This window comes from Antrostomus carolinensis, unplaced genomic scaffold (assembly GCF_000700745.2).
Source record: "Antrostomus carolinensis isolate BGI_N321 unplaced genomic scaffold, ASM70074v2 scaffold15496, whole genome shotgun sequence".
In the NCBI taxonomy this organism is placed as follows: domain Eukaryota; kingdom Metazoa; phylum Chordata; class Aves; order Caprimulgiformes; family Caprimulgidae; genus Antrostomus; species Antrostomus carolinensis.
In genome coordinates this window covers 22,699-47,706 of record NW_010321299.1, presented here as the reverse complement: position 1 = coordinate 47,706, position 25,008 = coordinate 22,699, and the positions used below count along the sequence as shown (strand labels likewise).

The 25,008-nt window shown below is 42.3% G+C and overlaps 2 protein-coding genes across 2 annotated transcripts; one reads left to right on the top strand and one right to left on the bottom strand.

Moving 5' to 3' along the window:
- Positions 1 to 5: 5 nt before the first annotated feature.
- LOC104526441 (zinc finger protein ZXDC) lies at positions 6 to 9,657 on the top strand (the record flags this gene model as incomplete). Its single annotated transcript, XM_010169889.1, has 10 exons — positions 6 to 123; positions 805 to 957; positions 2,060 to 2,138; positions 2,260 to 2,390; positions 3,317 to 3,487; positions 3,866 to 4,551; positions 5,218 to 5,302; positions 7,283 to 7,452; positions 8,421 to 8,522; positions 9,571 to 9,657. Coding segments are annotated over 10 exons (1,782 nt in total), but the record flags the coding sequence as incomplete, so codon positions are not given.
- Positions 9,658 to 12,377: 2,720 nt separating this feature from the next.
- CFAP100 (cilia and flagella associated protein 100) lies at positions 12,378 to 24,363 on the bottom strand. Its single transcript, XM_029085431.1, has 15 exons — positions 24,303 to 24,363; positions 23,811 to 23,897; positions 23,332 to 23,438; positions 21,754 to 21,946; positions 21,279 to 21,346; positions 20,431 to 20,594; positions 19,721 to 19,801; positions 18,924 to 19,105; positions 18,683 to 18,845; positions 17,185 to 17,233; positions 16,460 to 16,611; positions 15,515 to 15,650; positions 14,836 to 15,038; positions 13,413 to 13,506; positions 12,378 to 12,482 (listed from the first exon to the last, which is right to left on the bottom strand). The coding sequence occupies exons 1-15, from the start codon at positions 24,334 to 24,336 to the stop codon at positions 12,378 to 12,380; spliced, it is 1,818 nt and encodes a 605-aa protein (XP_028941264.1). The 5' UTR covers positions 24,337 to 24,363.
- Positions 24,364 to 25,008: the final 645 nt, after the last annotated feature.

The following is a 25,008-nucleotide window of genomic DNA, read 5'->3' as shown; positions in this document are numbered from 1 at the left end:
AGCAGGAGGCGGCGCACAAGTGCGAGGCGTGTGGCCAGCGCTTCCCCAGCGCCGCCCGCCTCGCCGCCCACCGCCGCCGCAGCCACCTGGAGCCCGAGCGGCCCTACCGCTGCGACTTCCCCGGTAAGCCGCCGCCGGGCCTCTGGGGCCGGTTCTCTTCCCTCCCCTGATAGAAAATAGCTCGCCCGGGTAAGGCGGGGATCCCTGCCCTGAGGCTGTGCCGCGGCTCAGCTCGCTTCTCCTCCCCGCTGCCCCTCCTTCCCCTTCGGGATCGCCCCCCGAGCCTTGGGGAAGGGCCCTGCTCCAGGCCCCCTCAGTTATCCAGGGGGAAGGTCTGGGAGCTGGAGGATGCCGCACTGGTCAGCCTACGTGTGACTTTGTGCTAGTGCGGAGTAACGCCTGAAGTCACAGCACAAGTCTTCAGTGATATGCCTGAAACTGGGCTGTATGTATTTTTATTGCCCATCTTTTCTAAATAACTGTAATCCCCAGGAGTAACGTAGTTTAGGATTACGCTGTTTGGTTCTTCCATGTGTCAGGATGTAATACCCTGGAAAAAGGATCAAGAAAGTCCCTCACTAAAAGCTGGTAGGGAGGAAAGAACACAGTTATCTTGATTCAGTTTCTTAACCAAAGCTGATGCCCTGTTTCCCTTCTCTCCCCAGGCTGTGAAAGAACATTTATCACAGTGAGTGTGTTAAGGATCACAAAGTCCTTTACTAAAAGTTGGGAGGGAGAAAAGAATGCAGTTTTCCTGATTCAGTTTCCTATCAAGCTGATGTGCTGTTTCCCTTCTCTCCCCAGGCTGTGAAAGAACATTTATCACAGTGAGTGCGTTATTCTCCCATAATCGAGCCCACTTCAGAGAGCAAGAGCAGTTCTCCTGTTCGTTCCCTGGCTGTAACAAGCAGTATGACAAAGCCTGCCGACTGAAAATCCACATGAGGAGTCACACAGGTATTCATGAGGGTGACTTCTACCTGCGGAAGCACATGGAAGATAATACACAGAAGGTGGACTTCAGTTTGCTGGAAAAACTGAAAGTCTTGAAGGGAGAAAGTGTGGCATTAGTTATTTGGAGTCAGTGAAAACGTTTCGCTCTTGGCCTTCTAGGGGGTAGGAGTCTGCTGAACGAACTCGCAAATGCAAAGTAGCTATGAATGTGCAAAGCCATGGCATTTGGCATCTGAAATCTGTTCAGAAAAATTCTCCCAACTCTATTCCCGAGTTCATAGACATTCAAAACATTGTGTAAATTCTAATCTTGATCAAAACAAAAAGCTAAAAAACCTCAGAACATGTGGACTGTATGCACCAAGGTTTGAAACAGCAAGAAGATAAATTTCAAATCGAGCAAGCACTCCTGACTTGTAAGAACCCCTGCTAAGCTGTTTTTCTCTTTAAAACACCTTGTAATGTTTTAAAGAGAATTGTCTGTACTGTTTGAAACAGCAAGAAGATAAATTTCAAATCAAGCAAGCACTCCTGACTTGTAAGGACCCCTGCTAAGCTGTTTTTTCTCTTTAAAACACCTTATAATGTGTTAAAGAGAATTGTCTGTACCCTCTACTGTCCTCTGTTTTCCTGGTTTCATGGCTTTACAGTGTAGGTTTTAATTTTAGGGTTTTTTCTTAAAGTGTCACTTTCTTTAAGTGAAAGTTCATAGATGTGATGGAAACCAGCTTCACCTGCTTCACTGTATTGTAATCAACACATGGTCACAGGTCAGGAAAACAGGAAAAAACATCTCAGTTGTGTTTCTGTTTTGAATAATGTTGTTACTTGTTATTGAAGCACCTTCAAATAGCTCAGATTAATATGAGATGGATTTATCATTATCTGTGGTCCCAGACGCATAAAGATGCAATGGCCTTGAGGTAAAGAAGGCTCAGATTGTACGAGGGGGGAGGGGCGTCACAGCACTCTGCAGTGAATTGAAGGAGAGGGTGGTTGAGTCTTCTTGTCTTAAATTAATTCAATTTAAGCAGCTTTTGATATTTTTCTAGTAGCAGTTTGTATTTTTGTATTAAATTATTAATGTAACCTTTTTTTACTTAAGGTGAAAGGCCTTTTATCTGCGACTTTGAAGGTTGTGGCTGGTCTTTCACCAGTATGTCCAAGCTGCTGAGACATAAAAGGTAGCCTTTTCTGATGATACTGCTCCAAGTCATTTGCCGTTTGTTTGTTAGTTCATTTTTCTTCCAGTATTTAATCAGCAGTGGATTTAATCATGCCAATGGCAATTTCCTTCCCTTGTAGGAAACACGAAGACGACAGGAGATTTATGTGCCCAGTAGAAGGCTGTGGGAAGTCCTTCACGAGAGCAGAACACTTGAAAGGCCACAGTATAACTCACCTTGGTACAAAGCCATTCGAGTGTCCCGTAGAAGGTATTGTTCCACTCTTGTATGTGTTAATTGGTAACCAGTGTGTATATTGCCTCAAGATTGTGTGTGTTTTCCCCAAATGCAAACTTGTTGCAGGATTGGAAAAATTCAGAGTGAGACTTCTGACAGAGTCTGAAGAGGTAAAACTGAACAGCAGATATTGTAACTGAATGAGAGATCATTCTGAAATTCATGGATTGCAGAGAAAACATTGGTTCACGCTTTGGCTTGGTTTGTTTTTTTTTCTTTATGATGAACAAAACTACTTTACTCTGGAAAATCTTACTTCTGATACTCAGTTTCTGTAGCTCTTCTGTAGCACTTGATTCATCAGAAGTAGTAAAAAGTGATCGCATCCAGCACCTTCAAGGCCACGTTTTGCTGTTGTGACATGCTATCTCGAGTGTTTAGTGGTTGCTGGGATGGTTGATGGCCGTGTGAATGGTATCTGTTGTGGTCATACAGGAGCCTCACTGATGCTCCGTGAGTGTCTTAGTGCTACCTCCATCACTTCAGTAGGATTTCAGGAACAAAGATTTTGGGTCTGATGTGGAATATTCTGCTTCATAAAGTAAAGCAGCTCTGCTTGGCAGTTGTTTCTCCTTTTAATGGTTCTGCTAGCAGTTGTCATGAAGAGTTTACGTTTAAGATGCCGTAGTGGGGAAAGGCTCTGCATTACACTGAATGACTTAAGAGTTTCTTGTCAGAAACAGGTTGTTGAACTCTCCTACCCACTGAGATGTCCTGGATGTAAAACGAGGAAGTAGATATTTGGCTTTCTTCTTATTCCTCTGAATGTATGCACAGGCACTGCAAGATAGCAAATAAGAGTTCTGCAGAACTACTCTGATTTGTTTTCTTAAGACACTAAGTATGAACATCAAATTGAAATTAGATGAAACTTCAAAGCCTTTTATATCTTCTTGCAGGCTGCTGTGCAAAATTTTCGGCACGAAGTAGTCTGTATATTCACTCCAAAAAACACCTTCAGGATGTGGACTCGTTAAAGACTCGTTGCCCTGTATCCAGTTGTAATAAATTGTTCACTTCCAAACACAGTATGAAGACGCACATGGTCAAACAACATAACTTCAGCCCAGGTAAAGTATTTGTTTCAAACTATAGGAGTGTTCAACTTTTTTGAATGAAGTAGAGCTTGTCCTTCTTCATGCCATCTGTAAAATATGAGCAAGGACTAAAAGCACTTATTTTTCCACTCCTTTGTCCACTTCTCCACAACCTAACTTAGTCTGGACTGCCTTAGTGTTATCTTTTGGCTTTTGTAACTGAAATTTCTTAGTAAAGGAGTGAACTTATTTCAGTAAGCTTCTTTTCCTTAAATCTGCTTTCAGGGAAGTTGGGAAGTGTTTTAGTAGGCTGAGAATCTGGAGTTTTAAGCTTCCTCCTTCGATCTTTCATGTTTTCCTCCCCGTTGTCTGAGGAGAGGTCTGTCTTATAAACAAATTCTTCTCTTCCAGATCTCCTGACTCAGCTCGAAGCAAGCAGTTCCCTCACACCCAGCAGTGAACTCACTAGTCCGGGACAGAGCGATCTCAGCAACATAGACCTTGTATCCCTGTTTTCCAATGTGTCTAGTAACAATTCTGGAATTGCAACAGACATGGCACTAGTGAACTCTGGAATTGTCACCATTGATGTTGCTTCAGTGGGCTCAACGCTTGGAGGAAACCTGCCTGTCAGTAACAATTCTTTAAGCCAGGCAGTCGATCCCTTGATACTGGTGGCTAGCAGCGATATGCCGCAGAGCCTGGACAGTTCTCTCTTGCTGGGAACCAGCACAACAGTTCTCCAGCAAAGCACTTTAAATTTGGATGATGTACAGACTGTCAATGCAGAAGCCTTGGGTTCACTAGCATCTCTGTCGGTGAGGAATTCCAGTCAAGATGTGCACGGTTTGACGTCCAGCAATAATTTAACAATCGACACAGCCACTTTGACTCCTTCTAGTAGCCTCGGCAGTACCAATGTGCCTGAGTTACTAACACCAACTAAAGCTGAACGGAATTTGCTTCCTAGCTCGGACATTGTTGGTCAACAAGAAGGCAGTAAAGTAGTGACGCAGTTTGTCTTCTCCAACCCTCCAGGGAGCTACAGTGCACAGAAAGAAATGGATCTTGGCACAGTGACTGGCAGCTCATTTTTGGTATGCAGTAGCTATATTCATTTTATCCCTAGGTGACTGAGACACCCTTGACTTTAGGGGTATCCATTGCTGCTTATACCTTATCGGGAGACCTTTCTCTCAGATTTTGCAGATCATACATTTTGGCTTTTTTGATGAAAGATGTAGAATGTTGAATACTGTGTTGCTAGAAGTAGATCAGTGTGGTGATAAGTTCTCTTAAGAAATACTGGAATTCTGAAGGAGAGAGTTAAAGGAGAACCTTTCAAAATGAGGGATTAAAAAATAAGTGGTGATCTGACTGAGGATGAAATGGTATTTACAGGAATACCCAAGAACACCTGGTGTGTTTTGTGCATTTCATTCCAGGGAAAGATTTAGGCTGGGAAAGTAACTGAAACATTTTAATCTCAGACCTCATTCCTCTTTTAAGTACTCTTCTCTTTGTGCTTTACTATGTTGCTGCAGACTTAACTTTTTATTTACATTACAAAGTAAATGTTTACATTGTTAAAATATGAACATTTATAGATGTAGAGCTGAAACTGATCAGAAGAGCATGGAAAACTAGAATTCATTGTTTGCTGTGTAAAAGGAAACTGCAACTGAGAACTCATTAGTCTGTGCTTGTTGTCTTGGTTTGCATCTCTTGGAATTTTTTTTTTTTTTAATTTTTTTTTTCACTAGGAGAGCAGTGGGTCTGCAAGAACAGACTACAGAGCCATTCAGCTAGCCAAGAAAAGAAAACAAAAAGGGAATGGGAGCAGCACAGGTGAGAAGCCACGAATTTTGTTAAATTTACTAAATACAATTTAGGGTTTTTGGCAGTGAAATGGGAGCAGGTATCTGAGTACCTTCTTAAAGATCCCAACCAGTTTATTGCTAGTTAAAGTAATTATGCATGTGGTGTACTGTCTGTTACTCAGGATGATCATATTCTGTGGAATATCAAATTCACAGTAAGTTTACAAAGAAATCTGCAGCATATGTTTCATGATTGTTAACAAGACACTATCCCTCCATCTCTTCATCCTCTTTTTATTTTCTTATTAATAAAAAAAAAAAAATTAAGGTCACTTAGATTTCTGTTGTTTATGCTTTTGGTCTTACCTAGTGGGTTCTCTTTTACTCAGTACAGACAATGAAAACATCAGCTGGATTTGTTTTGCTTCTGTGTTTCACTTAGTAACAGTGTGTATGGAGTGTTAAGGAATTTATTTCTTAGTGATCTAGAAATACTCAAACCTCTCTCTTACTCTGTAGCTACATAGAGAGTTCTTGTGCAGGGTGAGGTCATAATTTCAAATATGTCCTCTTTCTCTTAAACTGTAGTTTGACTCCCAGCTGTCTAATGTGAATTATGCACTGTTACTGTGTCAGATCAAACATGGTCCGTGTCTCACCAGACTTGCACAAGCTCAGGTGTTTGAGTTTGTCTACCCTTGGGGTTGGGGTGGAATATCATTTGTGTGTGTGTATGTATATATATATATATATATGTGTGTGTGTGTGTGTGTATACACACACACATATATATAAATATGTGTGTGTGTGTGTGTATACACACACACACATATATATAAATATATGTGTGTGTGTGTATATATAAATATATATATGTGTGTGTATATATATATACACACACACATATATATTTATAGAGGGAGAGTTTAGTTTTTCCTTGCTTTCTTTTAATACCTCCCACCTCTGAAAATCAAGGTGATAATTTTTAAGGTGAGTTAAGAGACTAGTTCTGAATTGAGCACTGTTATGTTTCTGTATTTGTAAAAGGCATACCTGCATAAATTCTGTTGGGTTCAAAGAATCACCAAATGGAAGGATAACTGCTTTATGAAGCTGATTATAAGCATGCTTGTATTATCAAACATATGCATGTATCATCAAACATGTCTTTTGGACATTAGTTTAAAAAGATGTTTGTACTTAATCTGCACATCTCCTAAAATGACCTCAGAAAATTCCTGTATCTGTTTCCACTCAAGACTCCCAGTAGTCCACTTTTCACCAGCTGTTGCCTTAGTGCTGCTATGTGCTTCTCAAAGTGGTCTAGAGAGTCTTGTGTTTCTAATTGGTTTAACTAGGTTGAATGAACACTGTAGAGGGAAGTTCAGTGTTTAAAAAGAAGTTATCCAAACCTTTCATTTATTATACATTTAAAAAACAAAAAAAGACCCCTGAAACAGTTGACAGTATTGTATCCTTACATTTATTTTGATTAGGTTTTTGGTTTTCAGCTTGTGATACAAGCAGCTAGTTGATCTTTTTTTAAACTGAAAAATGCTTAAGGTCGTGACTGTGCTTAAAATCTTTCTGGAAATAGATGAGCTTCACTATGTTCTTTTTACAGTTTGGAAAAATTATGTACATGACTTCTCAGGAAATCAGTTGCAAAATTAAAAATAGAAAATGTATTTCTGCTTCCTAATTCCTTTCTATAACTCCACAAATATGCTGATATTTCTTTGCTACCACAGGGATGAGCCCTAAGCTTAGCAGTTTGTGATGTGGTTTTAATGGCATTCATGTAAAAAAATGCTCAGTCAGCAGCTGGAGTTCATCAGCTGGTTGCTGTCTGACCTTTTAGCAGTTATCAGATGGTGCTTAATTATATTGCATTGTTCCAGGCATTTGCTGTATAGTGTAAAAAACCTGCATAAAATTTAAAAATACTAGCAGGAAACTTTGGTAATTTGCTTCTGACTATCTAAATATTGGAATTATTCTGTTTTAGGGGCATCTGGCTCTGGTCAGAGGAAAAGCAAAGGTGGTAAAGTAAGCCCTACCAACTTTTCATCATCCACTCCTGGCAGACTGGGTGGCAACATAGTTCTGCCAAATGGAGGGCTGACAATAAGGGACCCTGCCACTGGAGCTCAGTATGTGCAAATTCAGCTTCTTCAGGTAAGAGCTGAGGAGGAAAGACATGCTCATCTTCTCTGTTACCCAAACTGGCACATTTATGGAAGAATCTGACTATTTGTGAACTCAGGTACTACTGTCTCTAGATGGGATCTTGAGATCTGCAGTGTGTACCATGTGCGTTAGGGCATTTTCCTGCAAGAAACACCTTCCTGAGAAGTTTATATGAAACTGGCTTTAGAGAGATCTAGATATGCCTAAAACTAGAGCTGGTTCAGTCATACAACTGCTGGGGGCCCAAACAGATGCGCTGTGGAAATTAGTAAGATGTTTTTATTTGATTTAGTACTAATATTCAGTCCAACCTGGAACATATGGGCACTGTAACTGTGGGGAGCATCCTGTACAGCTCCTTAGGCTGCACACGCTTTTTTGGGCAGGTGTATGTCTGTACATCCAGGCAGAGGGTAAGTTGCTCTACTTTGTTACTAACAACATACGAATGAAGCCCTGGGCAGAGTTCTCCATCTGTCTGGTTTTCTGCTGGGTGTAAACATTTGTAACTTCTACGTTAAGTATCGGCTTCACACAACATGATGAAACTTGCAGCTTATTTGAGTATTATGTTTGTTGGAAGATGAACCATTCCTTCCTTTTCACTTGGCAGTTTTCCAGGTTGATTATGATAGAATCATAGAATGGTTTGGGTTGGAAGGGACCTTAAAGCTCATCCACTTCCAACCCCCCTGCCATGAGCAGGGACACTTTGTACTAGACCAAGTTGCTCAAAGCCTCATCCAACTTGGAGGTTAGGATAATAGCTTGTACACTGAGCTAGGTTCAGATTTAAGTGGCAGTTAGGTTTCCACATATCTTTGTGAAAAGGCTTTACTAGTCCAGTGCAGTAGCTTTATCAGATTTTTTTAAGATTTTGAGGCTGAGTGGAATTTGACATATTGTGCTGAGATGCTTGGGGTTCTTGTAATCACATTATTTTTCTGCATTCACAGGATGATTCCCCAGGAGAGGGAGACTTGCCCTTTCAACTGAGCTCTCAGTCTTCCTCGTCACATTCTCAGCTTACAGTGGATTTACCTGTTCACATACTTCAGGTACATCATGTCACAGTCGTTGGGCCTTATTGCCTAGCTTGAAAGGGAAGACAGTTTTCTGTGATTGCTGGTGTTCTGCCTAATGAAAATACCTTGTTTTTCATTGGGAATTTAATTTCACTTGCAAGAAGTAGTAAGTGGAGAGCTGCACTGCAAGATTTATCTTGTGTGTGTTGCCAACCTTTGACATGTTATAGGTGGTTGTTTTTCTTCCTCAGTTACAGCGTAATGAATAACTAAACGTTACTCATTTACTACTGAAGTGTCCCATCCCTGTTTTCCCGATCCTGTCCTGCAGATATTAAGTGGGTCAAGAAAGAGGATCAGAATTGATATCTTACTGGCTACAGGATGAGTGTGAAGTGGGAAATAAAATCTTAAACCTAGATTTCAGAGCTGTGTCTATATGGGACTGACAGTTAGATTTAAAAGTGTGCTGGCTTCTACAGTCTTTGGTTTCACTACTTGCTCTTGTTAACTACTGAGTGTGAGTGTTGTTTGAACACAGAAAACTTCTTGTGTAAATATTTTGTTATCTGCAGTTCTGGTAAACTGCATGTTAGTGAGTAGGAGCAGCTGAGAACTGAGCAGCAATGAATGATTAGCATGTGCATAAATCACATTTTCTGTGTGACCATGTGGGGCTTTGGTTTTGATAAACTCTGCAATGCAGTTATTCTTACCAAGTGTGCTTCTCCTGGATAGAAAATAAAGCTTCTGTATTTGAGAGGAGCACCTTACTATGATAAACCTAGAAGTACTAGGATCATTGGCCATGGCAGAGAGTTAATAGAGGAAAAGCAAATAGTTTAAATTTAAATTTTAAATTTATCTCCATTAGTAATGCTTATCTGAAGTGTTCCAAAGAAAAACTGGAGCAGTACTGTTTCAGCGGGTCCCCAAAGTAGGAAAGCTTTGGGTTTCCTCTAAATCATGGGAAGTATTTCTCTGGTCTTGGATAAATGTCAAGATAGTCTTACTGATAAGCATTAAAAGCATCTAGAGGTGAAAGCACTGAACCCTTCATGCTGTCTGTTTGCTTTAACAGGAGCCACACAATTCCGCTGAAGATGATGCAGGTTCTGATAACTCTCAGTTCACTGGAAGCACAATAAACTTACAGGATCTGGAATGACCGTTACTGAGAACAGTTACTTGAAAAAAGAAATTGGGCAATCATGTCTTGACAGAGTGAGATAACTGTGGGTCTTTTTCCAAGGAAAATATGAAAACTAGGAGTACTGGATTATGGTTGCAGTCTTTGCAATTTGCTAAGGACAGTTGCAGCTGAAAGATTTTCTTAAAAAAAAAAAAAAAGAGAAAAAAAAAAGGAAAAAAAAAAAGAAAATCCCACTTGATGTGCCTGTGTAAGATACCCTGTCTGCCTTGTGGTTGGAGAGACTGAGGCAGACTGCTGTACAGTGTTGTTTCAGGGAGAAGTACTGTATTAAACTTCAAACTGAGGTAATATTTACTATTTTCACAGAAAGCAAGTATTCTACAGCTAACAAGTACAAATTTATAATCCTGCCTACAACAGTTAAAACTTCCCTTCTGTTGGTCTCCTGCCGGAGCCAGTGGCAGTGAGGAATTAAGAGCTAAAATTTGCAAGTGTTTTTCACACACAAAAAATAAGTGTTTCGGCCCCAATATTTTGGCAGAGAACTGGAATAACATGTCAACATGTAACAAAGTTAATGTCATATGCCATGAAAATGAGATGCTCTAAAATCTTTGTTTTAGAAAGCTAGATTCTAAATGTTAACTTAGCTGTGAATCAGTTTGTAGCTCATGTTGAGTTTCTCCCTTTCCTTACTCCTGCGACCCAAATACTTTGCTGAATTCTTCCAGCAAAACTTGAAAAAGAAAACTGCAATAGAACTGTACTCACTGTAAGTGATTAGGTAAGAGTCCAACAACATCTGAGAGAGGTTTGTTTTATCTTTGTGTTCCCTTTTTGGGAGGAATGTTGACTGTCACATAAATTTAAGCACCTTGATTTTCTCATCTATAAACTGCTGCCAAGTTCCCTGTAAACTGGCCACTATCTTTTTATTTTGGGTTTGGGTTTTTTGTTGTGGGGTTTTTTTTTATTGTTGGTTTTTCTTTTCAATTGAACACTGTTAACACTTGTTCTTTATTGATATCTCAGAGTGTCACGTGCACGTGGAGCTTCCGGCTGGTTTACAGGATATGCAGTTGTCAGAGTATTTTATGAGGGGAAAAGAGTTGTTACCTAGGAAGATTTGCCCCACTGAAAAACTGCAGTTTCACTTGGGGGTGGGGGGAGAGGTTGTATGTACTGTACTTCTCTGGATTGCAGACACCTAATTAAGTATAGGGTTGTATAGGGAAAAAAAAAACCCTTTGGTTACATTTTAAGGTAGTAATTTAAATGTTTCTTATGGTGATGTACTGAATGCCTATAAAATTATGTATAGGAGTTTGATAAAAGGGTGTATGTACTGTTTTTTATTCTCAATGAGATGTGTGTGCACGTATGTGTATTTTTTTTACGAAATAAGATAATGTCATGCAGAAGAACGTTGTGATCTTTCTAATCTTGCACATATTTATTTATTTTACAGTTATACTGATGTTGAATTCACACGAGGTCATTCAGAAATGCTTTTACTTCCTGTGCCTTCTGAACTATGTATGCGTCCAGATAAATGCTTGTTTGGGGAGAAAAAAAAAAAGTATTCAAGTTACATTCAACTTCAGATCCTGATTTGTAGGCAGTATTTTATCCTCTGGTTGAACCAGTTTTATTTTTCTATCTTTAGCTTAACTGAGCATTGAGGTCTCTGTTCCTCTCACCCTGAGTTTACAGAGTCCAGGGAATCTCTTAACCCTCTCAGGCTGGGTTTCCAAACCAAACTATTTGGTAGACGAGATCTTCTACCTGGTACCTGTGACTGCAGCATGGAGTCCACTCCTGAGAGGCAGAAAGGTTGAGGAGGAATCATGCTGAAGGGACTACTGGGTCTTGCTTTAGTGGTCACCATGCTCTCCCTGGAAGCTGAGACACCTCAAGCTCCCAATGCCTGCATTATTCTGTTCTCAAGGACCATACCAGTTCTTAATCTATTAAAATGGCCAAGGAACACTCCATCTTTTTATGGGACTTGCAACCGAATCTTTCTACTTCTGAAAATGTACCTCACTCAGCTTTGTAAGTGAATGTAAAATGCTAACCTCTTGGGGCCGAAAATTGGATCACTTGGCTCAAACTCCATTGCTGGCAATGGATACTTGAAGAACTGCTGGTGCAAAAGGGTTAATAAAGCTTTTTTTTATGGTCAGTTTATCACTGGGTATTGTGCTTTGTATAGACTTCTCTGACATAGCAGCTTGATTTCTGCAGAGCTTGTGTTTTTCCTTCACTTGTGTCTTCTTCACAGTGGTGAAGTCTATAAGAAAACCCATCCTTTGGATTAAAGCATAGCCTTCGTTTTTTATAGTCCTTCAACAGATGTGTGATTAGTCATCCCATAACTAAGATTGTTACCCAGGACTGCAATACATCTCTGGTCAGGTTTGAAGGGCTACAGCTATTTGTATCAAAACTGAATAATAGAAGCATTGTTACTGGCAGGAGTCCAAGAAGCAAAATGAGAGAAAATTTTAATGTATTTTCTTAAGCAGAAGATCAATGGGAGGGGAAAATATTGCTTCACACAGCAACTTTCCCTGGGATCTTGGGGTAGGAGATGGTAGGGAATTTCATGGGACTGTGAAGTTCATCAGCTAAGTGAACAGCTTAAACTCTTTAACAGGCTGCAGATCTATTAAAAACTTTATTTCTAGAGCAGTATCAAGCCCTCCGTGCTGTGGGTTATTTCACTTGTTCTATCAAGTGAAATAATAGAGTTGTTCTTCCTTCTCCTTATCCATTTGCTCTTGGCTGTGCGTCTTCCTGACAGGTGGGCTGGAACGAACCACTAGCTTCGTGGTGCTCTGGAGAGGAAGAAAGAGGCACGTGCATCAGTGCTGTGTTGGAATAGCGTGTTGGAAGCATGCACCTAAAGCTGCTTCATGCTGCCAGGCTCTCCTGCTGCGAGGGGCCATGGCCCTTTGCTGTCTGTTTTCTAGACAGGTTTCAGTATGTCTGTTAACTGTGTTTTTTCTACTAGAAATTGAGTGTCATGCACCCGAAGGCTGTGCATGTGATAGTGCTTCAGCTTCTACGAAGTACTATTGCACCTGCAACTTTTCTGAGTAAAACCTTATTTGTATGATCTCGAGAGGATGGGGAAGTTGGAAGTCCAAATAAATATCTGCTGGTAAAGGAGCAGGGACTCGTGGCACCTGTTCTCAATCACCCATGCTGTCACTGGCTTGGTGTGAGACTGAGAACTGGGGTGTCCTCACCATCGTGTTGACCTGTAAAACATGCTGCAGGAGCTATGGCCTGAAGCTCTGCACAGTGCGTCCTGCTGGTCTAGGGGATTGCTGCTGTAGGGAGTGTCCTGCTGCTGCCCAGTTCCTCAGTTGCTGATTTTCATGCTTTTAAATACTGCCAAATTAACAAGTTGAAATGAGCTTACTGTGAAAACTGGCAAGTAATGAAGGGGGCTGTGTGGTCAAGACACAAGGATAGGAGGAGGATGGAAGGATGCTGAGCTGGAATAACAGGTAGCATAACTGACTTCCCAGCAGTTGCTTAAGTTGTGGCAGTCCTGTAAATCAGGTGACACCTGAATATGAGTGCCATCCCACCCAGCCATGGAGGCCCCTAGTAGCACTCCTCTTGATGTTCAAGTACTAGATGATCTTTAAGGTCCCTTCCAATCCTAACCATTCTGTGATTATTCTATGATTAAGTACCCCCAGCTTCTCTGAAATGGGCTGTTGAGGCATGGTATTCCTATGGGTTACTGCATTTACCTTTTTTCCCATAGTTCTCTGCAATCTTTCCAGAGCCTTTTGGAATTTTTCCTCCTGCTGCTGCTTCTGTTGTCTGAGCTTCTCCTCTCTGAGCCTGTTGAAGGGAGCAAATAAAAGATGGCTTAAATGCGGTGAGCAGCTACATCAAATATGCTGTTGATGCACAGCTTGTCTAAAAGCTTGGGTATAGCTGATGCTGGAGTTTCTTGCTGTGAAGGTGGGAGGAAGGAAACACTTTGTGCAGTTGATCCAACTCTTTCTGGAGTGAGGGGAAGAAAAAGCACATCAAGCTTTGCAAATGGAGATGTCAGATGGTTCTGTTACAGACATGCTCTGTACCACCTTCAGAAGGTGACATGCTCCACAGTTGACCAGGATGCTCACCAGCCTTGTGGGTGAATGATGCTTATTGTGTCTTAAGTTCTCACCAGTGCAACCAAGTCTGTAATGTACAGATGTGACAAGGAAGATTTTACATCCATGGAGCTACACTTGCCAGAACAGGCACAGTGGAGGCTGGCACTGTTAACTGCCTCTGATTCATTATGGAAATGCAGCACTGGAAAGAAATGGGCTTGAGCTATTGAACTGCATCAGAGAGGAAATTAATTCTTAACCTTGTGATCTTCAAGAAATTTTTAAAAGCCCTTTGAACATTTTGTGTGTTTGGTCGGTTTGTTTTTTTTATTTGGGGGTGGTGTGGTGTCAGATTCCTTCCTGAATCATTCTCCTCCATCCTCAGAGTAGAATACATGTGTGTCTGATTTCTCTTGTCAGTTAAAAAGTGTAAAACTGTTCACAGAACATCAGGAAGAAGCATCACAGCCTTTCTACTACAAAGGTAAAGAAAGATGCAGAGAGAGTAAGTAGGAGGGAAATGGGAAATGTTACTCTTCTGGCTTTAAATCCTCACACTATTTTTTTCCCCCCCCCGCTGTATCTGGTTCACCTGGGGATGGCCAGATCCAAGAGCCCTTATGCACCTATTGAAGCCTGGCAAAATATCAGGTAGTGTCAGACTTTGAGTGTGTTAAATAACCACAGAGGAGTAATTTTATATTTAATCAGTTTAAATATTGTTACTGCAAATTGTCTTCTTAAAATGATGATTCTCATAATTGAATCTGCTCAGGAGATTTGGTTTGGTTTTTTTTTTCTTCTTCCATATTTTGCACTTTTCTAATGTAGCTGTGGGCTGCTGCACTGATCAGGAAGCACAGGCACTATGAACGTGAAACCATTCTAGAAGTAAATGGGATATATTGGTCACATGGACTTTCAGATTGCTGTTACAGTGTCTTGGGTTGATCTGACAAATCTAGCTCTTTCAGTAGCTTTGCTTTTGTCTGTCAACATTTAAAAACAGAGGCCCCATTTCCAGAAGAGGGTCTTGTCTTACCTTATCCTCTGATCCTTTTCTTACCTTCTCCTCTGTTCCTTTTCTTTGGCTTTCTCAGCCTGTTGTAACGTTTCTGGTGGGATTTTCTCCAGACTGTCTAGTAAATAAATGAGCTGTTTTTCTATCATTGCGAGCATCTGCAGTGTCTGCAGGTTTGCCTCGTTTTCTCCAGTCCAGCGGCAATAGACTTCCAGAACCTTCTTGTTCAGGCTTGTGACCATTTTGTCCTAGAGTTCAGAGAGATATGGTGAGAGACACGGCTGGCTTCTGCCCAGTAGAACCACATCATCCCTCCAAAAGCAAAGGAAATTAGTACGCTGTAAGTCCTTCGACAAGACTCAATTGCTTGTTTCCCGGTTTGCTCAGCACCAGTGTCTGGGTTAGATGGCTGTATTGAGCCATTCTTCTGTTGGGCTCATCTTCTCAGCTTTGCTGTGGCCTGGAACATGTTGCAGCTGCACGGTTGCCTCTGCGAGCCCTACTCCCAGCTCGTTGCAGCTGCATGGTGTAGACACACTTGCCTCACTTTGCTGCCTCAGCAGTGCCCCAGACCTGCCCTTCCTATAGCTCCATGGGTGAGAAACAGTGCTGATCCCTCCCCAGTGCAACCCACTGTCTGCTTTTTTACCCAGGATGGGTATGGCTGGTGGAGAGGAACCATTTATGCGCATGCTAACCCCCTTGCCTTGATCTCAGGATGTACATGGTCATCAGCTTTGTGTTCTCCAGAGGTAAGGTGGTGAACTTTGAGCTTCAGATCTGCTAATCTCTCTTCTTCCTTGGCGATGGAGGATTTGAGGGTGACTACCTGCTGTTTCAGCTCTGCTAATTTCTTCTCCCTAGGCCAGAAGAGGAAGGAGGTTATTTTGAAAAGGAAACACATGGCTTCTCTGCTGCTTTCCAGCCTGGACCTTCCCTCCTGCTGCCGGCAGATGGAGGTAACACTTCATGCCATTTCTGGGGAACTTGCACCCACAGCTCTGCGAGCAGCGGGAACTGGTGATTTTTCTGGAGTAAGTTATTGTGCTGGTGTGGGGGAGGGAGAAGTAGCAGAGCTAAACAGTCAAGATTTTTTAATAAGTCAATGGGGGAAGTTAGAAAACTTTCACAAGGGGATAAGCTGCACTTTAAATAGGAGCATGTGTGTCCACCTGCCATTGCAATGCTGTATTGGAATTACACTTGGGTTCCCTGCTGCCTTATGGGAAAGGATTAGGAAGGGTTTGCACTGAGTCAGAACAGGTGCTGGTCTGGATCACTCCAGGACGTGCCTTGTTTCTTCCTTTGATCTTCCTTTATGAGAATTACAGGACACTTCAGGCTAATGTCCACTCCAGGATGCTAAATGCATTAGTTCCCCAGCCTGTGCCTTGAGGGCTTAAGGAACTAGACCCAAGCTCAAGTCCTGTCTCCTAAACTATGTAGAAGGGACACTTTCTTAGGAGCTCACAAGAAGGTGAGTTGGATGGGCTGCAGCTGGGCTCTCAGGTATGAGAAATTGACTGTTGTGTGCTGCGTGAACAGCGTTACGTGTGGTCTGCAGCATGCAGTCTACTGGCGAGGTGCTCGTGGGGGAAAGAGGGGGTCACTTATGTTTGAAAGCTGGGGCACAGGGACCCCTTCCCACCAGTTGCAGGCTCCCACTTACGTCCTTTCATATGTCATGATGAAAGTGTGTTGGACCTTGTTCAAACTCTCCTCGGTTTCCTGGGAATTCTGCAGGAAGGAAAAGTTCTCTTCCTTCATCTCGGTGAAAACAGACAGCAGTTGTTGGGGATCAGTAAAGTACAACTCAGGTTGCTGGAATGGAAAACACATGTGATGAGTTTTTGTCCTCTGGTTTCTTTTCCGTTGAACTACATGGAGGCTGGACTGCACCAGCCCTGGTTGGTCAAATGCTCTCCCATGTAGAGAGGTCCATGTCTGCCCCTGTACAAATGTCTCTCGCCTCTCTGCTGTGTTTGTATCTTTATGCTACCTTAGTAGCTCACTCCCAAAACAAGTTGCATTTTGGGGAGTAAAAAGTGGTGGAAACATCTGTGAGTGGGAAACTTTCGATTTTAGACCTAAAACAATAACTCCACTAATTTCAGAATCTCCCATTAGATGAGGTTATATCTTGTGGGGGATGGCAAGCTTTGATGTGACGGTAGGGTTTTGGAAGGTGGAGGAGGAAAGTGAAACTAAAGTATTTATAATATGTGTTGCTAAAACATGGACATTTATGAATTTACAAACATACATTTATAATTAGTGGCTACAGTAACTCCTTAATACCATAATGAATGGTTAGAAGGTGAGAGAAATTAGTAACATCAATAAATGACACAGGACAAACAGAAAGTGTAAATATTTCAACACGAGACTTCTGACCTCATCTTCGTCCGAGTAGGTTTCACTTTCTGCATCCTCCAGTGAACTTCTGAAAAAGCATTTTGTGTGTCAGCCCCTTAGAGGAATAACAGCTTAAAGGAGACCTTGTTAGTGAATTATGAACACTGTTGTTTGCTGTTGCTATTTCATCCTGAATAGTCCTTTGCACATTCACGCGTTTGGCCCCCTGTGTCTGTGGGCTGTTTGGGGGTCACACAAACACGCAGCGTGGGAGCTCTGTCTGTCCACAAGCAAGCTGCCTTTTGAGCTGCTCCAGGCTCTGCTGGCCAGCTGGGTCAGGACATGACGCATGAGCCTGAACTGAGGGTGGTGATCAGAACGCCTTTAAACTCGATGAGAGGCTGGACTCTTGGGCAACAAGGAGGCAGAGGCCTAAAAGAACATGGTGTAGCCACCATGGGGGTCTGCAGTTTTTACCTGCCCTGGGAGAAGGTTGTTGAATGCTGCTTCCTCTGCACAGCCTACTACCTTTAACCAGCAGTATGGCCTCTTTCTTTCCTGCTCAGCCCCAGGGACAAGCCAGCACAAGAGCTGGAATAGCAAGGCAAGAGGTGCCTGCTGGATGCTGGGAGCAGAGCAGAGTCTGCTCGTCACCTTCACTTACACCTGTCACGCTGTTCCATGGAGGAGTGAAAAACTTCCATATACATCATCTTAATGTCAGCTCTACTTGCCTCTGCATAATTCCTGCCATGTGGCATCAGCCCAGTAATTGCAGTGGCTTCAGGAGGGGTGGCAAATGGCAGCCCTGCTTGGCAGGACCTGGCACCTGCAATGCTCTGAGTGGAGGCAAAGGAAATGGCCCAGCAAGCAATGGCTTAGTTCAAACTCTATTGATAATCCCTTTTTTTTTTGCCTTAAAGACCCCCCCCAGCCACTCACACTTTGCTTTTCCAGGCAATTTCTTTCTTTACCTCAAGAAGCTGGAGCTGGCCATACTTATATTCCCACCTGCCCTTCCTCTTCTCAGGCTGGCACTGCCTATGTTACAGCAGCGTTACTGTGCCTGCAACCCAGCATATACTGTCTGGAGGCTCCTCCTAAAAGTAGACAGTCAATGTAACATCGGTCTACAGTGACCTTGGACCTTCATTAATGGCAAAACAACACAGTTATTTGCACGGCAGCTGTGACCAACAGAGTGAACCAGTAATTCAGCCACAAATAGGCACAGAAAAGCTTTGCCCATAACAAATGCCCAAGGTCTGTGATTCCTCCTGGGGTCAAGGTCCACCTGAAACTCTTTGGGCAGGGTCTCAGCCGAGATTTGAGGATGGAGTTCTGTTGCAGTAGGTACATAGGTACTGACTTGTGCACTTGATGGCTTCCTACTGGTATTTGGATTTGTTCTGGTAAGACCGAGATCTTGGTATGATCACAGTGAAGGTGAGGAGTAGGTCTCCTCTGTACCAACTCCCAGTCAGTTGAGTGCTCTCTACGCTACTTAAGTCTGTTCTTTGCCCTGTTTTGTACTTACAGTTTTCTTGTTGACAGAGACTTCAGGAAGCTTTTGAGCTGTGGCTTGATTTCATATAATGAGCTGATTTCCAAATATTTTGAAGACAGCATGGAACCTGGCAGATCTGTGTAACTGATGTGATAGGGACTGGCAGCATTTGTCATTACTGTCAGACCCTGGACTGGAAACAAGAAGAGATGTACACTTAGAGCATGGGACTGTCCCATTGAGGAGTGGGCAGTTCTTCCCTGGCACTCACCCTGCTTTGCAACGGTGAGAAATGAGGCACTTTCTTCATTAGTTTCAAATGTTATTTTCAAATCCTTTTCCTTTGTGTGCTTTTTTCCATGTTCCTCCTGCCACTTTTTTGGAGATACTTGGTAGAGGAAGTCCCTGTACGTCTTGTACTCCTGCAGAGTATCCTTGAATCTGAATATATCACTGGGGTGAGAGAAGTGGACAAAGTTGGTTAGCAGGGAGGAAAGCCCCTGGTTGAACAGGTTCTTTCTAACTCTTGATATTCAGCTTCACCCAGAGAAGGGACAAGAGGACACGTGTCTTCATGGACATGCAAAGACAAGTAAGCACCTGCCCTGCATATGCTCTCTGTGGTTCCTCGTGTGGAAGCTGTCTGGTCACATCTCTGTGGTCAGACCCTTGCTATGGCATGGGGCTTGCTAATTTGGAAATTTTTACTTGAAAATGGATGAGGAACATTGACAGCTCAACTCATAATGCGAATTATATTTTTTCTTCTTCTTTCCCAATTCACCATTAAAATGCATTACTTAATTTTGTTTGGTTTTTAATCTGAGACTAAGCATTTAATTTTAGTTTCGGAATGTTTATGCTTTTTGAAAACACCACTAAAAAACTAGATGAGAAGTTTTAGAAGCAAAGCTAGCATCTGGAAAACAAAAGCTGAAACATTTTGACTCGTAAAATTGAACATATTTAGAAATCTTTTTCCCCGATTCCCTTTTTCCCCAAGAGCTGTGAGATCTCAGCACTGCAGGGACTGTTAAAGGCCAGGCAGGAATAGTGTGCAACTATTACCTTTGGAAGTTCTCTATTTGGGAAATGATTGCCTGGAGCTCCCTTGTTTTGTTTGTCTTAGCTGCAGCTTGTTTTTCACCACTAGGGAAGAATGCAGAAACATAAACCATAAAACAATTTAGCAGTAGTAGTGAGTTGAGGTGCATATAAAACAGAGAAAAAGGTGTGGGAGGAATGCTAGGAATCTCTTACACGTGTTCCCCAGGTGATGCTTAGCTCCTGCCTGAAGGCCCTACTTGCTTTGGCAAAGAGAGTATGGGGTCCCAGTGACACTTCCAGGTTAGGGTCTCCCTAATTTGGCTGCTGCTGAGCATCAATTGCTGCCCTGCACTTGTGATACCTGTAATGGGCCAAAATGTTTAACTTTCTTCACTTAGGGGACTCTTCCTGCTGTGAGGAGTTGGGCAGAAGCATCTCCCCCTCATAAGGGGCTTGTGAGAAGAACAGAAGTGGTGGGGTGAACAGCAGGTTCCTTGCTGCAGCCAAATCAAAGGCTTTTGCAATTAGGGGGTTGCCCAGCTATTGGTCTCCTTCCTCTCTTTTATTGAATGTATGGGGAGAAAGTGCCACTGGGACTGTAACTCTGGGAAAACTCAAACAGAGAGCATTCGAGGATGGATGCTAGCCAAAACCCTGCAGGGAGGTCAAGCAAAAGACCTCCTGTATCCAGCACAAAAGAGCACACAGGTGGTTCCCTCTACTTCCATTACTTTTTCAGGACTTGAATACAGATTTTATCGCCCTTCTTCAGGTACTCATCAAACATGGCAACATTCTTCTCCAGGTCGTATTCAGCCTTTTCCACTTTCCTTTCCTCATTCTTTGCTGCATTCTTCATCCTTTGCATCTCATCTCTCTTTACTGCCATGGCATACTGAAACGAACCCAAAAGGCAGCACAGTCACATCAGTTGATTGGTTTTAAAGGTATAGTGGTTTATCTTTGTTCTTCTTTACCTTATTGCCTTACAGTTGTTGGCAGAGAGGGTAAGGATTTCAAACCAAGGTATGAGTCCTAGTGCAAACTGAGTATAAGGAGACCAGGAGGTGTTTCAGAAGTAATATAGCAAATAAGCAGTGAAAATAAAGACAGAATCCAGAAGTCCCAGCACTGCGTTAACTCCTGGCTGACAAAAAATGATTACTTTGTGTTACAGACAATAATAGAGATGAATAATGAGGATATTCCAGCATGGCTCCTTTATTTTGAGTTCAGAATGGCTCCCAGCTATAATTTATGTATGGGACAGCAAGAGCCGAAAGGTTACTATATCTGCACATCTCACAAATGAAATAGTTGCATGGCTGCTGCTGGATGGTGCTAATGGCCTATGTTCATTTCTTTCTTGGTGAGGGATTGCTGGGCTATAGACTTTGAATGTCTTTAACACAGGATTTGGACAATAGTTCATGAGGTCTGATTGTGCCTACTTGGTGTGGCCTCTAGGCAATGGATCTCGGGGAGAAAAAAAAAACCCAACAAAAAACCAAAACAAAGCAACACAGGGAGGAATAGTTAAATGAAGAGAAAGTAACATTCATATAGCCAAGTACCTTACCTCGAGTAAAAATATATCTTTTCTGTTATTTATGTAGTCATGCAAGGTCTCCTTTCCTAATGAGTAATCTGAAATTAGGACATAAAGTTAATCTGATTAGAGGGGGAAATATGGCCAAGACAAAACACAGTGAATATGGAGGCTGCCACAAGCATTGATGTGGTTGGCAATGCAGCCAGCAATACAAATTATTTTATTATAATTTTAACCTTGTTTAGGATCAGTTTCATATGGGCTTTTGTGGCGTAAAACCAGGTAGAATGGAGTGGAGAATCTGGTCCTGACAAAGATCAATTGTCCTCTAGATGGCCCAGCCACTCAGAGGTTGGCAAGATGCAGCATATAACCTGTGCGTCTACAAGAACTCACCAAAGTCAGCTAGAGCTAACTGCTACTCCCATCCCCTCTTTGATTTTTGCTTTAGGCTGTTATCCAGCTGAGCAGCACCACTACAAAGATAGTAACTGTTCCCTACTGTTTTTAATGGCTGTCTTCCATGAACCACTCTCCAGAAGAGTTTTCAATCCCTTTTCATTTGTTGCCTGTTTTCTGGCCTCCTCTTCTTCTTCCTTTTGAAGAGCTTTTCTGAGCCCTTTTGGCTTTGCTTTTATTTTAGTGGAGTAAGTAATTTTCTCATGGATTTTCATGGTCTTCATCCTTTCACGTTCCTATGAGGAAAAGTCAATTATGTGGACCAGTTTGACTATGTGCTTTGTTTGCTGTGGTTTTTAAAGACATGAGTGGTTATTCACAGTCTACAAATTTGCAGGCTACTGATACCTTGCTGATCCATGTTTGCCTTGTTTATCTGACTAATTCCAATGCTATTCTCTTTTAAGGCAACTGAAACACTTTATTTCTTAGCATTTGCTCAGATTAGTTTGTTGATTTGTATTCTGCATCCAGCCACCAGCTGTGCCAGTTTGTACCTACTCAGTGTCCTCATTTTTCCTTCCTAGATTATTCCTGGGAGAGAACGGAAATTTTCAGAGATTCATCCTTCAAGTACCCTAGTAAAAGGGAGCAACAGGACAGCCCATGCTCAGTACACTCAGTCCAACTTTCACAAAGGCCTATGAACCTTCAAGTTTAGATTGAGAGGATCTATTCAAATCTGCTCCAGAGCTTTCTGGAGGGTAAAAGGTTGTTCATGCTCAGCGCTTTCATATGGGCTGAAGTGTAATTCATTGCTGCCTGCACAGTTTGGGCATGGGTTAGGCTGAGGACATCACTCAGCAAACATCTGTAATGTACTTCTTTCTAAGCCCTTCCCCGTACTTACATAATGACCTTCAACTCAAGTTAAAACCAGACTATATCAGTCATCTGTGAGGTGAGGAGGCTTGCTTAAGCTTGTTTGGAGCCCTCCCTTTTTGATTTAGAAACAAAGACCTCTTGCTTCCACACTACTGCCACGTGCAACAATCAGACCTCTCAGAGAGGTCTCAATCTCTCCATGACTTCCCACTCCCTTTGGATTGCATGCCCTAAGGAAACTCCATGGCAGAAATAAGAAAGAGACATTCCCAAGACCCAGGTTTCTGGTCTGGTAGGTTGCAATTCCCTGTCTTATGGAGAGAAACCTAAGGCATGAAACCCATGTCATCCTTCTTCATAGGCATTCATTTCACTGGCAGTTCAGAAGATCCTATCAAACATTGGAATACAGATTCCCAAGCAGAAAGCTGAGCCTGTTGAAGTGGAAAGCAAGAGATCTTGCACCACAGCTCTGTGTAGAAATCAATACTACCAGCACTGGCAGGTATCTTCTCCAGGAACAGGAATGAGTGGTAAATCTACCCTGAAGTAAGTAAACAGAGTGAAAATATCAAAATTTTGCACTAGCAACCAGCAAGCCTGTGCTCAGATCTGCTCTTGGTAAAGTTAATCTCTCATCAGGGACTTCAGTGGAGTTGAAGCTGATCTGGGGGAGTCTCAGGTGAATTTGTCAGCTCTTATTACTCTCATGCACTAAATTTTGGTATTACACTGCTAGGTTGTCTGCCCTAGAGAACTGGTTGTATATACATTAGCCTAAAGTATGTATACCTACCGCCTTAGCCTTTTTTATTTCCTCGTGCCTTATTGAGAAAACATCGATATCTGGAGGAACTGTAAATGGATTTTTCATTGGGTTTTCTTCATCCTCTTCTGGGCTTTCTGCAAAAATTGGATCCAGATGTAGAAGGCACAAAGCAGAATATCAGGACCCAGTGCAAAGGGACTCTGATCTGCTGCATCATGCCTAAAGGGTGGGTGTGCTCCCCTCTTCAGCTGTGCTCACAGCTGCAGATATCCAACAATGCTGAATCAAGAGCAGGGAGCTGGATGGACAGCGCTTATAAGAAGCCAGTGATATAACTGAGACCTCTGTATTGTTTATGTCACTTGACCGTATCTGCTGATCAACTCAGAATTTCAGCCAGGGATTTTTGTAAGGCTGTATCTCATCAGATTGTGGGCAGAAGAGTCTGAATACAGGCCTCTCCTTTGACCTGGCAGTGAAAAGCTGCCAGAGTGTCATGACCTTACCTGATGGCATAAGCTGGGTTTCCATTCCAGGCTTGGAAGAAAGACTTGTAGATGTTGACTCTGTATGTGGAGATGACATCTTTGACCCTGGCCTAAGGAAAACCATAAACAAATCAATCAGTTGGGACCTGTCAGTAACTGAAGCAGTAGGTTTTACAGCAGTGGCGAGCCTAGGGGCTTTCTGGATCTTAACCACTGAGCCTTTTGTGTCTGTAGGAATTAACAAAACCCTTCAGTAAACTGGAAAATATTTGTGTTCTGACCCCAGAAAGGTGATGCTCATCCCTGGCTTATGTGAAAGCTGTGTAAACCACAGTCCTCCTTACACACACACTGATGGGAAAGCAAAGACAAAACAGTTCAGAGATAACAGGCAACTCAAGTCCCTTGCCCCTTGTTCCACCCACATCTCCGGTTCTGATCCACATTCACACTTTTTAATCCTCCTATCACTGGTTCACAAGCAACATTTTTAGTCCCTGAAGCTCTTACCAGTAATTCCTTCAGCACTGTGAATTTCTTGCATTAAGGCTGAATGATCGTTGGACAGTGCAGATATGCTGTAGGGAACTCTGTTGTGTTTAATTTTAGGCCGGCAAACTGTTGAAGGTTAGGTTTGTGTTTCTCTGAATCCAGTCTCCTTTTGTAGTCTTTGCTATGGGTCCAGGGGAAAAGGCATAATTGTGATGATCTCACTTACAAAGAACAGAGACCATGGTTAAAGTTATCCTTTAATCAACAAAGGCAGCAAGCTGGGACCAGGGAGGTGTTAGTTCAATTGATGCAATTCTGCCGCTGGGACCATTCATAATCTGTACTAGTATAAGACACAGCAGAAAATATCCTCTTCTGCTGCACTAGTTTTAAGGCTATTTTAGAGCATATTTTTTTGCTCTGAACAGCTTCCAGATTTTATGTATTTTGAGCTAAACTCATCTGGCCTAATTTCCATGTACGTCCTTGGTGCTTTGTGTTTCCTATTGGCTGTGTTTCTGCAGCTGCCCAATTAGTATCTTATTCTTTGGAGGTGTCAGACTTTCACTGTTGATGAGACACAGAGGCTGAGGTAGAATTTAGGCTGTTTGAATACATCCCAAACATTTTCTCTCTCCTTTTCAGTTCTTGAAGTACCTTTTCCAAAAGCCTCCTTGACTGGTTGCTTAGGTTTCTTGTCTCTCTGAACTTCGCATAACTTAAT